We start from the raw sequence: 16579 nt of genomic DNA, 5'->3' as shown, positions 1-16579 counted from the left end.
GCTACAGTATAAGGTGGTACAGAGAAAGATCGGCTCTGCATTGTAAATTTTAAGAAAACTAAGCATTCTTTAATGTCATCATTTCAATTTACTTTAAGAAAATGAGTGGTATGCTAATGAGTATACTATACCTTTCTCAGGCTTTCATATTCCTCACGAAGTTCCCCAGGTTTACTTAATTTGATTGGTGCTCTGAATATAAACTCTGGAGGAAAGAGAAAAGAAACACTTTTTAACAGAACTTTCTAGGAAAGAACACCAAACCTTGTCCTACTGCTGTCCTCACATTATAAACCATAGAAAAAATTGTAGTCATCTTAATCTGAATAGTCATTCATTGGTTAACAAATATTTATTAAAGGATATAAGTGAGGCACAGTTCTAAGCACTGAACACAAAAGCCCTAGCTCTCATGGAGTTTACGATCTTACAGACAATAAACAAACATGTGTGTACATAATACCACTGGCGGTGCTGTTATGGAGGAAAATAAATGTAGGTCGAGAGAAAAAAATTATTTTACATAGAATGGTCTGGAAGGGCCCCACTGATAAAATAACATGTTAAAGGACCTCAAGGAAAACTATACTTAAAGTTCTTAGTTTAATGTTACCAAGTAACATTTTAAATGAGCTGAAGTTTTATTCATAACACTGTATTTTTTTTCTTTTTCAACACTGCCGTTGCGGGGAGAGTATTTTCCTGTATATAACCTGTGAGTATTTTTAGTATATAACCTGATTTTTTACCCTTAAGGCCTTTGTGGTTTTTATTGGCCTACAGATGGCCTAACATTCAAGGCCATCCAAAGACATCTTTCTCCCTCCCTCCCTCTCTCTCTCTCTCTCTCTCTCTCTCTCTCTCTCTCTCTCTCTATATATATATATATATATATATATATATATATATATTTAATCATTTTTTTACTCTGTAACATACTTATTTTTCTTTATTACTTTTTAAAATAGTTTATTGTCAAATTGCTTTCCATATAATACCCAGTGCTTTTCCCCACAAGTGCCCCCCACCATGCCATGTATTTTTAAGCCTTCTATGCTGTTTTCTTAGCTGAAATTCTGTTTTCTTCCCTTATCTCTGTATATTTTTAAATCCAAGATATCCAGGACCACAGGATATAATACACATGGATAATATAAATAGATGATAAAAATCCAAATTAAGAACAAGAATAAAAGATAAGTTCTAGGGGCACCTGGGTGGCTGATTCAGTTAAGCATCTGACTCTTCATTTTGGCTCAGGTCATGATCTTACAGTTGTGAGATCAAGCCCCACATCAGACTCCATGCTGGGCATGGAGACTGCTTAAGATTCTTCCTCTGGAAATGGGTAATGGGCATTGAGGAGGGCACTTGCTGGGATGAGCACTGGGTGTTGTATGTAAGCATGAATCACAGGAATCTATCCCCAAAACCAAGACCACACTGTATACACTGTATGTTAGCCAACTTGGCAATAAATTAAAAAAAAAAAAAAAAAGATTCTCCTTCTCCCTTGTCCTCTGCCCCTCCCCCACTCACGTGCACTCTTTCTCTCTCTCAATATAAATAAATAAGTTCTAAATGCTAACAAAAAGGAAGGGGAAAGTACACATTTCTGCTTTCTTAAATGTGATACTTCTATATAACTCTGTGTATATGTAGTGATCAAAATAAAGTATTAATTTTAAGACTTACTAAGAACACTGTATCCCACTAAGGTTGATAAATATTTGTTGTAGAAGTTAGGGTCCTCAAAAAAATTGGCTTTTGCCCTTTTTCAGTTGTTTCAACTATTCTGAAAGACTCTAGCATACCTAAGAAATGTGGAAGATGGTTAGAAACACTGGATCTAATGCAGAAGCGGGGAGCAGTAACTTAAAGGGCCTACAAGTACTAGAGAACTGTTAGACTCTGCGTGTGGGAGGCAAACATTCCACCACCTTCACTCACTTAAAAAAAGTCCTGATGACTATTTTCATCATATCCCTTAAGCACATTTCCAATTATAGGCAAACAGTATTTAAAATCTGATGCTTTAATAGAGAAGGAGAAGGAGAGGAAAAAGAAAACCCTTAAGGCAATAAAGTACTTTCAATCCATTTATGGAGAACTTATCACATGTAAAATACTTCACGTATCTTTTCTCAGTGAATCTTCATGGAAACTTTATAAGGTAGGTATTATACCCATTTTACAAGAAGGAAAATGAGAGCTTGATGACTTGCCTAAGGCCACAAAACTAGTAAATGGCAAAACCAAGAGAAAACCATTAATAGGAATAAAGAGGGAAGTTAAATAATGATTAAAGGGGCAACCCAACAAAGATATGATAATCACAAACTTGTATGAACATAATATACCAGAGCAGAAAAAACCTAGTAAGATTATAAGAATTAAGAAATCCAAAATAATAGTAAGAAATTTTTACACACCACAATTAAAAACAGATCAAGTAGACCAAAAGGTAGTAAAAATGTAGAAAAACTGAACAAAAAAGTTAACAAACTTGATCCTGATATTTTATATATATGTATGCATGCAATGAATAGAATATATATTCCTTAAAGTAAACAAGGAACAATTAAAAATACACTAGGTCACAAAGAACTTTCAAAGAATTCCTATTTTACAGACTTAGCTCTTGGATCCTAGCTGCTATTTTCCAAGCCAAGTTTTCTAGCTTCTTGGCTGGTTATTCTGGATTACCCAATATTCTTTTTCAATAAATTCTTTTTCTTCTTAAGTTTGCCAGAGTAGATTTCTGCTGATTAAAACAGAAAACTGGCTGATTGCATCTTTTAGATGGAACTATGAAATGACCAATAAAGCAAGCTCTAGTAAAACAGGTTAAGAAAAAAGAAGACATGGGGCGCCTGGGTGGCTCAGTCGGTTGAGCGTCCAGCTTCAGCTCAGGTCATGGTCTCATGGTTTGTGGGTTTCAGCCCCGTGTTGAGCTCTGTGCTGGCAGCTAGCTCAGAGCCTGGAGTCTTCTTCGGATTCTGTGTCTCCCTCTCTCTCTGACCATTCCCTGCTCGTGCTGTCTCTGTCTCTCAAAAAATAAATTAAATTTAAAAAAAAAAGAAAGAGAGAGAGAAAGAGAGAAGACATAATACTAAGAATAAAGAGGAGAACCAAAATACAGGTATGGGGGGGGCAAATCTCCAAAGACTATCTAACAATGCTATAATGGATCATCTTGCCTGCATATCATTTTGTAAGTATATTCATAGATTAAATTGTCGGAATTAGAGTTATTGTGTCAAAGAATATGTACCTACATGCTTTTGTAATTGTGACAGACAATACCAAGTCTTCCTTCTGGTGGTCTATACTGATTTAAGTCCCCATCAGCAATGCTTAAGAGTGCCATTTCCTCGTACCTTTTCCGACACAACAAGTGTTGAAACTCTTTAGTTCTATCAATCTAATAGGTGAAACTCTGTACCTTACATACATATTTTATGAGTGAATTTGAGTACTTTTCATGTTTGCCTAAATTGTATTTACTTTGATATGAAACATCTATGCATTTCCTTTACTCCTTATATTAACATTTTCTTCTTGGATTTGTTAAAGCTCTCTCCGTTAAAGCTCTCTCTCTCTCTAAGGAAAATTAGCCCTATGTCATATGACTAGCAATACTTTTCCTAGTCTATCATTTGTCTTGACTTTGCTTATAGTGGTTGTTTTTATGTAGTTGTATTAATCAAACTTCTCCTTTTATGGCTTCAGTATTTTTTGTACAATTGGAAAGACTTCCCCCAGGCCAAAATATAATAGCAAATTCTATCATAGTTTCTTTGGGTACAAAGTATAAGATTCTTCTCCTGTGTGCTTTTAAAAATTCTGAATCTTTATTTTTATTTGGGGAGCAATATGAGGAACATAATCTTATTCAGGCTTATAAGCTTACTATCCAACACAAGGAACCAAAAATATTTTAGTGGTGACTTGGTGGAAATAATAACAATTCTTATTTACTGTTGGAGAATTTATTTTCTCTAAATGGTCTTGCTAACATTTAGAACAAAATGTCCAAAGAGCTTACCATCTTCATTACATAGTGTAAATAATACAAAGTTAAAAGCCTGATCCCCAACTTAGAAGTTTCCAGAGCTTTGGAGAAGTCATCTCAACTACTTCCTCTTCTGTTAAATCAGAATATCATGACAGGCCATTTTGAGGATCAAATGAGTGTAATCAAAGTGAAAACACTATAAACTATTTCAGGCAGTAGAGTGGCATGCGATAAAATCCACTAACTATAAAATTGTCTCTGGTATTGGAGAGAGAGAAAAGCTGTGGTGTGGTCTGGTTTACCTGCAAGTACAACTTACAACAAAAAAATATAATTATCCAATTGCTTTGATAAGTATTACACTGCAAGTTAAATTCAAGTTAAACTTCAGACACCTATTAAGAAATATCAAAGTTCATATATAAGGCCAAGTGGAACTCAGTATACTGACTGAAATCTTACTGGGCCTTGACTTATTTGAGAGTAGAAGGTAATGGATACGGTAGAGGTAAAGTACCATTTACATTCACCAAATTCAGTACTAATATAGATAGCTTAATCTTGGATTAAGATTAATAATGTTTAGGAGTGTCTGGGGGGCTCAGTTGGTTAAGTGTCTGACTTTGGCTCCGGTCATGATCTCATGGTTCGTGAGTTTGAGTCCTGCGTCAGGCTCTGTACTGACAGCTCAGAGCCTGGAACCTGCTTCAGATTCTGTGTCTCCCTCTCTCTCTCTGCCCCTCCCCTGCTCATGCTCATGCTCTGTCTCTCTCAAAAATAATAAACATTAAAATTTTTTTAAAGATTAATGATGTTTAATGCCTTAACAATATAAAACGCTAAACAGTCAAGATCACTTTTTGCCCCAACAGAACTGTGTTACATTAAATGGCATCATGTCCAAAAGTTTACAAATTACATAAATCCAAAAAGTTGTGAATTGGTCCAACATGACATTAACTTAAATATCGAATCCTACTTCCCATTTTACTAATTCCCTCCAGAAATGTCAACAAGGCAAAAAAAAATCCTGTCGATAAAGATGCGGACTTGCAAAAATAACATATTATATTCTGATACCTCCTCTGTTAATTAAGTGAAAGTATTTAGAAGTGCCAACGTTTCTCTTTGCCTTGGTCTCTTCATCTATCAAATAAAGATCAAAATACTGGCCAACCTACCTCCTAGAAATGCAGAAGATCACAATTAATAGAAGTAGTAGTAATCAGTGAAGAATCCCTATAATAAATAAAAACAGCTAACATTTAATGAAAGTACACTATATGCTAAATGTTGCACACGTGCGCGCGCGCGCGCACACACACACACACACACACACACACACACACACTGTAGAAAAGAATTAACATAGAAGGCCTCACTGCCTATCTTAAAATGCCCACTTACAAGGTTGGCCCTTGGCTGACCGGTGCCTAGGAACTTGGATTTCAGGAGAGTTCCAACCCCGCCCCAAATGATGAAGTATAGGTTTACTACATCTAAATTGTTTATAGAAAAAATACAGTTATGGTGAATACCTTCTTTGGGGCTGGGAATCTGAAATTTTGGTACTTGCTAGGCAAAGGGCGCCCATCATCAGCCCCTAATAAAAACTCTTGTCTAGTGAGTTTCCCTAGTTGGCAACATTTCACACGTTATAACAGCTTGTTGCTAGGGAATTTAAACATGTGTGACCTAACTGAAAAAGAACTCTGAAAGCTTTCATCTGGTTTCCCCGAACATTGTTCCATGTGCCTTTGCTCATTCTGATTTGCATCCTTCACTATAATTCATAGCCATGAGTGTGGCGGTATCCTGGGTCCTATTAGTACTGCTGGTGAATCATCATAACTAGGTGATCTTGGCTTTCCTGAGAAATAAACACACACACACACACACACACACACACACACCATGGACTGAAATTAAAATCTCTTTAGATCTCAGTTTTGACCGGAGAGACAAGGGTGGCGACACACTAGATAACTTCTAAAGTTAATGATTCAGTAACAATATTGTCATTTCATTTTAATTTACTACTCAATGGATTTCTCTAAATTCTGAAATACTCTATTAAAGTTTATGATTATAAGGCGGCATTGTAGGCTCATCCTTGGCAAAAAATCTAATATTTTGGTGAATATTGATAATGTGGGAGACTAACAACACCACTACCCTCCTTAGTCCAGAGAAGTTAGTCCCAAACCCAATTCCTCCACCAGCTTCCATAGGGAGTTTTAAGTGTTTCAGTAGCACAGAAACAACTACTCACCTTTCCTTCACTGCACAGAAAAGACAAGCTAGAAACTACTTCAGGTGTCGCTGAGGTGCTAGGTATCTTGGTATTTGTAATGAATCCAATGGTTGTAATATTTTCTTAATGCCTGTCTTCCAACTACTACTATTTTAATAGGAAGAGAAACTCTCTAAGGATATGATGCCTTAAGAATGACACATCCCTGTGGCTGATGACCTAAACAGAGTATTGCATTCAGCCTAATGCGAACTGGAGCAGCTATACTTCTTGAAGGTCCTTCCTGAAAAGGATTTTCTCTGGGGTGGGGTGACTGGGTTACTAATAAAGGCAAACAAACAAAATAGAAGACAGGCATTTTTCTAATTGTACCAAAACCTCAAGAATGAACTATCATTGTCAAATCATACTCAATACAAAACTAGAAAAAGAAACTCATTCAGCTGTACGGGGAAGATGTTAACCCTAACAACTCCCAAATCCAGAGTTAATCATTCCTTGGTACCTGGCTATGCTTGAGTTTTCACCCCTGTACATTCAATTTCTTATCAGTACATCAGGATGAACAAGAACTTTGGACTCAGCTCCCATGACCTAGATCTTAATTTGAATACTCATACTTACTAGCTAGTTGTCCTTGGGCAAATAAAAAAAATCTCTTTGGGTAACTTCCATCTCTATCACCACCTGCAGCACCATTACGAGGGCTGGCAGCTATGTAACACTTCATACTATGCCAGGCTCATCTCTAAGCACTTTGTATTTATTAACTCACCTAACTGTTATAATGATCTAAAGGGGAGATACTATTATTCCAATTTTATAGAGCATTTAATTTGCCCAAGGCTGTGCTGCTATCAGTGAAAGAGCTATGACTTGAACCCAACCAATCTGGCTCCAGAATCTGTGCTCTTATCTGCTATTCCTTATTGCTTCCTTAATAATAATTTTTTAAGGCCTAAAAACCCTAAAACAATGGGCAAACAACATCAACAGGCAGCTTATAGTAAGAAGTAAATTCAGGGGTTGGCATCCAACTCTTGATTTTGGCTCAGGACATAGTCTTGGGGTTTGTGAGGTTGGCCCCCTAAAGAATAAAGCGTACAGCCTGCTTAGAATTCTCTCTCCCTCTCTCTATGCCCCTCCCCTTCTTGCATGTACTCTTTCTCTCTCCCGAAATGAATATTTAAAAATAAACTCAGATGACTTACAAACATTAAAATGTGTCCAATTTCACTCATATTTTAAGATACTAAGAACTTTTAAAACAAAACACTTTTTTATCAGATTGGCAAAGATCAAAGAGTTTGACAGACAAGAATTAGCAAAGGTATCCTTTATCTTAAAAATATATCATACATGTGTACAAAGATGTATGTACAAGAATGTTCACTGTGGGTCCTAACAATACTAAAGACTGAAAACAACCTAAATATCCTTCAATTAGAGAAACTGAATAAATTATCAGATGACTGGGATAACATGAATCTATTTCTATACTGTCTGTTTTTATTCCTGGTCTGGTTTCTTGGTATACCTGGTAATTTTTATTAGAATGTCATTCATTGTATATGAAAAACTGTAGAGGCTCTGGAAGATACTACATTCCTACAGAGGATTCATCATATTCTCCATAAGCATTTAGAATGAGAGCAGATCACCTCATAATAAAATCAGGACATGAGCTGATTCAAGGCTGGCTGCAGTCTTTGTAAAACTTGTAAAGCTTACCATGCTTTGTAGCCCTCCTAGGGTCTAACTGAGAGTCTGGGTGTTCACCAAGACTACCTTCCTTGGAAGGTCTTCAACTCTTCTCTCCACTGAAGAACTGCTACAAGAGTGCTTTGCTTTTCAGTAGCTTTCTGGGAAGGTTCTTAGCCTTTTTTTTTTTTTTTTTTTTTTTTTTTTTGGTTACCCTCCACAGTTCAGGAATCAACAAATCCTTAAGAGAAAAAAAGCAGGTAGAGGGGGAAGGAAGGGGAGTGGGGAAATGTACCTCCTTTCTCTCCGGGATCTTGGCCTCTCAAGTTGTTGCTCTGGCAGCCTTAAACTACAATTTTTGTATCCCCAGCCCCATAAAGAAAGCTTTGCTACCTTTTCACCTCTTAAAGTTACACTTTCCATTTGCCAAGAAACCACAAATTCCTGAAGTCCTGGCTGCTTTGGCAACATTATCAATGCCTTCATATAGATATGTTTTAAAATCAGGCTTTTCTAGTTATTCTCAGCAGAAGTTTTGGTCTGATATAATCTGCTCCATCATAGCCAGAAGCAAAATCTACATTTTTTTCATAAGCACTGGAAAAGACAATTTTTTATCATGAGATGACAGACCATTACTAAGAAGGAAAGAGCAGTGAGGAAGAATACAGAAGTAGAGAATATTCCTGTGAGAAAATCAAGAGAGGAACACAGTAAAGGTAAAATATTTGTGTTCCAAGTCCTAAAGAAACTTAAAATCTTACTAGGGAAGGAAAAACATACTTAGGTGAGACAATTATAGAATGTCAAAGAGTTATAAAACTAAACATGTCAGAGCTGCATAGAACAGGGGCACCTGGCTGGCTCAGTCAGTAAAGCATGTGACTCTTGATCTCAAGGTTGTAAGTTTGAGTCCATGTTGGGTGTAGAGATTACTTAAAAATAAAATCTTAAAAAAAAAAAAAGAGCTGCATGGAACAGCAAGAGGTAGAGGTGCACAACAGCAAAATGAAGACAATGAATCCAAGTACATCTTCTATAACAAAACATATGTAAGTGCAGAGATACGCAGGAAACAAGAGGCCATTATCCATATTAATTTCAAGGCTACCTGCTCGTATTATCCACCAAACCACCTCTACCAAATGGAATATGTGAAAGGAGAAATCTTAATGTTAAATTAAGCATATCATTTAGAATCAGGAAGGTGGAGACATGCAGAGTGAACCACAAACCCATTTTAAAACTAAAATGTTTTCCATTTTATCTACTATATTTTGGTTTACTCCTAATGCTAAGAGACAGATGACAGCCAAGTAATAACTGTTAAACTAATGCAATTGTTCATTTACCCACTTGTTCAAGACAAGTAACAGGTTATAGCAAGCAATATAAAGAGTGGTTACCTGGGAGAAAGCAGGGCACAGAGAAAAAGTTAAAAGCTAATAAAATGTTAATGCCAAACTTTAAGACTGCTTCTTTAAGTACTGTAATTAACACCACAGATTACCACTACATGAATTTACACTGCTTGTATTTTAAAACGATCCTTTGGCAAAGAACTAATCAAATCAAAATGTCACAGCTCACATACCAAGAACATGTACTATGCTTACAACTTTTAACCTAATAGTTAATCTCCAGGAATCTAAGAAAATAATCTAAAATACATAAAAACTTTTACCTAAGAAGATTTGCATTGCAACCTATTCATAATTGCAAAACAAAAACTGAGAATAACCTAAAAGGCCAATATTGAGAGAATGGTTAGGCTAATTACACAGTCTATGTGATACATGATTATTCTGCCATTAAAATTATATATAAGGACTTTTAAATAATGGGATATGTAAAACAAATAATTAGAAAGATAGAGAACCATCTAGATTAAACGAGAGATGCAAGTTGCCAGACTCAATGCCTTATCATTTCAAACATAAAAAAAAAATAAAACACTAAACAGGGGCATGTAGCTGACTCAGTTGGTAGCATGTACAACTCTTGGGAATTGTGAGGTCAAGCCCCACACTGGGCATAAAGCCTGCTTAAAAAACACTAAACACAGAAATAGCAATAACAAGTGGAAAAAGAAACAGCAATTTAAATGTAGAAGTCACAAAAGGAACAAAAATATAAGTGGTAACATTTTAAGTTATCGTATAAAAAGTATGTAAGAATAATGAAAAAAGCTTCCAGAGATTAGGAAATTAAAGCAGGAATGATCAGTGAAGAGGAAGGGGGTTGCTGTGGGAAGAAAAACCACACACAAAAAAGGCATGACACCTGAAATTAATACTACACTATATGTTAACTAACTGGAATTTAAATAAAAACTCGAGGGGTGTCTGGGTGGCTAAGCTGGTTGAGCATCCAACTTGATTTTGGCTCAGGTTATTACCTCACAAATATAAGATCAAGTCCTGCTTCAGACTCCACACTGAGCGTGGAGCCTACTAAGGACTGACTCATTCTCTCTCTCTCTCTCTCTCTCTCTCTCTCTCTCTCTCTCTCTCTCTCTCTGCCCCTCCCCTGCTTATATGCTCTCTCAAAATAAACAAACATTTTTTTAAAAACCCGCGAAATTAAAAATAAAAGGCATGAAACTCTTTCCCCAAAAACATTTATAATATCGCTTATTAGCGAAGACAAATTCATAAAAAGTTTTTAAAAGGATTTAAATAACATAGATGATGACAGATGCAGTGTCACAAAATAAACAATTGCTTACTGAAGCTTACAAACAAACACTGCAATACACATCATTCACGCACAGGAGGAAGAGAACCAGGCCTAGGAAGGAGAAAAAGGCTTTAAGATGGGACAAAGGGGAGTCTCACTGGTAAAATTTTGTTAAGTAAAAAGATGGAGAAAAAGCAATTCATGTGAACAAAACATGAAGTATAAAGGCCGGACAGTGAATAAATACATTTTGCTAGAACAGAAAGGTTGTACAGGAGGGCTATACAGGCCAGAAAGGTAGGCTGGGGCCAGATTATAGAGAACCTTCAACAAGGTTCTCTATGAAGTTAGGCTAAGGAATCTAAACTTCACTCTGTTGGCAGCAATGATAATACTAACATATTTAATCTTATTAATATGGTAAGACTATTAATAAACTATAAAACCTGTTATCCCACATGCTTGGGAAATAGGTTGTTCTTTACTTTTAAGTGGTAACAATGCCAAATTTGGGCAGGATACCCCCTGCATAGAGTATGAAGGAGGAACTTCTGTGATTCTATCAGGAATGCCTGCCTGGGTTGGTCACTCAGTTAAATACTTTCTTTTTTAATATAACACTTTACCAGCCATATGAGTATTCCTGTTAAATACAAAACCCCAGGCTGTGGAGACCACTTAGATACTCTCATATATCGGTTAGACCCCGGGCACACTACAACTTCTCTAGCCCTCAGTTTCCCCATTCCCAAAAGGATAACAATAACTCCCTTAAACTATTATGAATGGTTAATTTAAACATGATTTAACGTAATGTGTCTGGTACAGTGTTGGCTACATAACTGATATTTATTAAATATAGAAACTTTCCTATAAGGATATAGGGATATATATCAGGGATATAAATTTCTTAGAATTATAGGAAAACACATGGAATTCAATGAAAAACAATGGCACCAAAGTGTTTATATATATATAAGTGTACATACGTGTATATATACATATATGTAAATGTATATTAGTGTGTATATATATATGTATGTACATACATATACATGTATATTAGTGGGACAATGGGAAAGTACTTACCAAATTAACTGCTAATAAAAATTAATGAAATATTCAAATTTCAAGTTGCATCTTGCTCCCTTAGCTTAAAACATTAACCTGATTTGTACCATGAATAAAGAGAAGCCCAAGGCTATAAACTCATAGCAAAATAGTAAATGTTTCAGGCTTTGCAGACCATAAGGTCTCTGCCCACTCTGTTATTGTAGCATGAAAGCAGCCATAGACAATAAGTATGGCTGTGTTCAAAAAAAAAAAAAACCTTTATTTACGAAAATTAGCAGCAGGCTGATTCTGGCCTGCTCACTCTAGTTATCAATGCCTGGTGCTAAATGTTTGCATAATCCCCAAATTCATATGTTGAAACCTAACCCCCAGTGTGATGGCATTTAGAGGTGAAGCCTTGCAAAGGTGATTAGGTCATGAAGGCAGAGCCGTCATGAATGGGATTAGTGCCCTTATGACACAGATGCTAGAGAGTTCCCCGGCCCCTTCAACGAGTGAGGATGGACGTGGCAGGAAAATGACAGTCTGTGAATGAGGAAGTGGACTCTCACAAGACACCAAATCTACTAGCATCTTGATCTTTGACTTCCCAGCCTCCAGGACCATGAGAAAATAATTTCTGTTGTTTATAATCCACCCAGTCCATGATATTCTGTTATAATAGCCCAAACTGACTAGACACATGGATTGGAGAAAGACAAAGTAAGAGAGTACATAGAGATCAACAGAATTTGCAAAAGCAGGTATTAAAGAAAAAGAGTAAAAGCAGTAAGTTTCCTTATTCAGCCCGAAATGGCCCAAACAACTAGACACGGTTAGGCAGCCTGCATTAGATCAGCACAGTCAAAGCAACAGGAGACATACAGTAAAAGATGTCATAGAAGCAAATACAGGTATAGGAATGCTGCAGACATGGAGGCCCCGTGGGTCTAGGCAGAACAAGGCCACCACATATGGTTGTCTCCACTCTATCCATCATCCTAGTACAAAACCCTTTGGACTTAATTTCTCCTGTTTGAGGCAAAGAATCATTCGCACTAGTTTACAAGGTGGAATGATACCAAAATTAGAAAGAGTGCAGGATTTGGAGCTACCACATGCATTCAAATCTACCACCCACTGGATAAATATTAATAGTCTTTACCCTCACAGAGCCTGTGTTTCTTCATCTGTACAATGGGAGTACTACCTACCAAAACAGGGTTGCTTTTCTCATCTCATCCTCCAATATCTACTTGGTACAAATTCTGTACCTAATTGCTCTCTTGGACTCTCTGTTTTTCCATCTATCATCAACACTGCTTCTTTGGTTTTCCATAAAACAGAGAGAAACCTTGCCCTATCTTCCCCCTGGCTTCCCTCTGCTTGCAAGATTTATAGACAGTACCCAATCTATCACTCCAATCACATTTTCCCATTCCCACAATACCTCTCCCCTCCTTAGCTTTAACAAGTCTCACTTTCTGGATGTGCCATACCCTGTCCCCGCTATGACTTTATATATGCCACTTCCTCTTCCCAGAATGACTTTTCTCCTTCTCACGTATAGTGATTACTTCCAAACCTGATCCATCACCCTCTCCTTTGTGAAGCTTTTCCCACTAACCAGGAGAGAATTACATCAGCTTCCTGTAGTCCCTCATAACATTCTGCACTTCTCTCAATGGTAGAAGCATTTATTACCTATGTTATTACTTGTCTCTGCCTCTGCCTCCCCAAACTAGGAAATTTCCTCTAAGATAGGGATGATTTCTAGCTAGGTATGTGTCTCAGTGTAAGACAGTGACCTAAACAATTTTTGTTGAATGAACCAATGAGAAAGGTCTTTAATACCATTAGCTCCATTTTATACTAAAGTCTTCCAAAGGATTTATTGTCTGAAGGAAGCTGAAGTTAACAAAGCTTTTTATAATTAACGCAAAGGTAAACCTTAGTAAAGTCCAGTCTTTTGAGGTTTTATTATAATAGTTTTACAGAACCAAACATAGACAACACACAAGAGAAATGGCAAAACAGAAGGGAGTTAAGGGAAAATAAGTCCACTGCTATTCAGAAAAATAAAAACCAAACCAAACTTGGAAATAAGTTATCTTCAAGCTTAAAAATTTTGTGGTAAATCATGTGATGAGGAAGATGGCTTGACGTAGTTCATTCCAAAAAAAAAAAAGGTGGGGGGAAGAAACCAGCTTTGTTGCTGACAAATTCAGTATGAATAAGGCTAATGCAATCTTTAGCAGTACTATGAAGTCAACATCCTGGGGCACCTGGGTGGCTCAATCATGTAAGCATTCACTCTTGATTTCGGCTCAGGTCATGATCTCAGGGTCATGAGATGGAGCCCTGGCTCAGGCTCTGCACTGGGCATGGGGCCTGCTGAAGATTCTCTCTATCCCTCTCCCCCTCCCTGTCTCTCCATAAGGAAAGGAGAGGAAAGGAGAGAAGAGGAGAGGAGGGGAGAGAAGGGACAGATGGAGGGACAGTAAGCCTCACCACAGTCTGCATTAGTCAGGTATTATTTAAAGTATGAGAGTCACCTCTGAGTTGCAGATTTCAAGATGACCTCTCAGAAAGTAAAGGAATCATGACATATAATCGAAAACTTTTAGAGATTTTTTTAAGGACTCATTTTCCTCCATTAAACATCTACTATGTATCTAACACATTCTAAGTACCATATTAAGTGCTGAATACATAAAGACATAATCTCTGACCTCAGAGAGCTCACTGCAGTACCAGATGAGTGGACACAAATGAGGACCTGAAATCCAGTGACGTGAGTGACACATACGCTGTGAGGTGGCACAAAGGAAGATAACGGACTCCTCTATGAGTGTGAAAAAAATTTCACAGAGCACTTAATATTTCACCGGGGCCTGAAAAGATGAGTATAATTTGACAGGAAGATAGTCTTCCAGGCAGACCAGTCATAGGTGACAAAAGGTCAAAACACATACTATATTACAAGAACTCTAAGTAATGTAGCATGATCAGAACTTTTAGAACGGGAGGAAGAGGACCAAAGAGATTAATTTGAGAAGTTTACCATTTAGATAGACATAATCATGGTCTTTAAATACATGAATACTAAAACTAGGGAAGCAGATTTTAATGCACTAGAAAACTTAACTTTCAAACCATTAAAACTGTCCAAATATGGACAGCAATGAGGAGTCCCCACAATAGAAGGAATATCCCTATTCATGTATAAAACCAATCTCCCCCTAGTGTTCCAGATCACATCTCTCACCTTAGCTCATCAGTTTTCTCTACTCTCTCCAGCACCAATGTCTTCCTCTCTACTACGATAACGCAGAAATCTAATACACAAACATGACTTAATATCAGCTATCTTAAAAAGAAACAGGTCCTGAGCTCTTGCCCTCCAGCAAGTACTGGCCTGTCTCCCCACCTCCCCCCTTTACAGGAGACCCTCCAAAGGGTAGTATATATATTCACTGTTTCTCCTTTCTCACTTTACTCATGCTATTGGGGCCTTTTTTTTGTTCCACCACTCTCTCAAAACTGCTCTTAATAAAGTCACCAGGAAGGACCTCCAAGGTTCTCCAGGGTCAATTTATAATAGGCACAAAAGAATTCAATGAATGGGTATAATCTGATAAACAAACGTTATCTTTACTTAGCCTAAAAACTAAGGATCTTTCAAATCACAATAGCTAATAGCAGCTTTATGGAAAGTATCAGTCTGGGATAAAAAAGCTCAGCTTTTGCATACAACTATTTTCATAGTAATACTATCCGTTTCCTCTGGAAAACCAGAAAGAATAGTGAGATGTTGAAATTGGGATGCTCTTGCATCATCTTTATCAGTACGACTAATCAGCACTCTTCTTCCCTTACAGATCTTTATCACAATGGTCTGACACTTATTTTTAACCTAATCTTCTAAAATAGACTCGGGCATAGTTATTAAATGCGAAAGATAATTCTTCTTCCTTCAATATTTCTCCTCTAAATATTCTTGCTCTCTTCAAGTCCACCCGTTTTAAGCACCTAGTTCAATGCCTTACACATTTAGGTACTCTATAAATGTCTAGCAAATAAACTATAAAACCTAACATATGGGACCTGATACAAAGTAGTCTCCATAAACACTAATTCCCTCTCCAAAACTATCCCAACCGTAAGAATGTATAAATCTGATAAAAACCTCCCAACCCTATATGAACAAGTTTATCTATTTCTCTTTTTCAAAGGTACCTGCATTTTAAGAGAACCACAAGAACAAGGGACCTAAAGAACATGTATGGAATTTCAGATACTACAGGATACATGTGAGTAATATCCTAAGGCAACAGAACCTTCCCTAATCACTGAAGTGATTAAACATCAATTTGACCCTTGTATATCAGAGGAAGGTTAAACAATTTCTTTTTACTAATTCTTATCATTAAAAAATCATATATAATATTTAGGCATAGGAAAAAAGCTAGTAAGAAGACTGACAGGAAATATATAATTATTAACAATAGTTTTCTCTACAGAGATAAACAATAATTGTTTATCCCTTTATCCCTTTTCCTATCAAGGACAGCTGTTACTACTTTGTCCAGTACCATAATTAGCATTTTTTAAAACTTTGTATACAAGTGTATATACATGAATATATATCACAATGTCATACACATATTCATACAAAGGGCACACACCTCTTAACGGAATTGTCACACGTTAAGGAATATAGCTCTTCAGCCTTACTAGGCGTGGCCAAACTGCTCCCCAGCTTTTACTTCCCCGGCAGCATGTAGTTCCCCATTAATTATCATTAATTGATCATAAATTATGCCAGACTGGTAGTCTTTATCATTGGTTTAATTTGCATTTTCCTAATTACC

The 16579-nt window shown here is 36.8% G+C and overlaps 1 protein-coding gene across 2 annotated transcripts in view; it reads right to left on the bottom strand.

The window, feature by feature from the left end:
- Positions 1-16579, bottom strand: part of RNF169 (ring finger protein 169) — a 120584-nt gene that overhangs the window by 69046 nt on the left and 34959 nt on the right. For both annotated transcript variants that reach the window (XM_029914521.1, XM_029914520.1), the window contains one exon: positions 132-205. In XM_029914521.1, the coding sequence (XP_029770381.1) occupies positions 132-205 (74 nt within the window). The remainder of the gene's footprint in view (positions 1-131; positions 206-16579) is intronic.

Source organism: Suricata suricatta, chromosome 11, assembly GCF_006229205.1.
Source record: "Suricata suricatta isolate VVHF042 chromosome 11, meerkat_22Aug2017_6uvM2_HiC, whole genome shotgun sequence".
In the NCBI taxonomy this organism is placed as follows: Eukaryota; Metazoa; Chordata; class Mammalia; order Carnivora; family Herpestidae; genus Suricata; species Suricata suricatta.
This window is presented reverse-complemented; position numbering and strand designations above follow the sequence as displayed.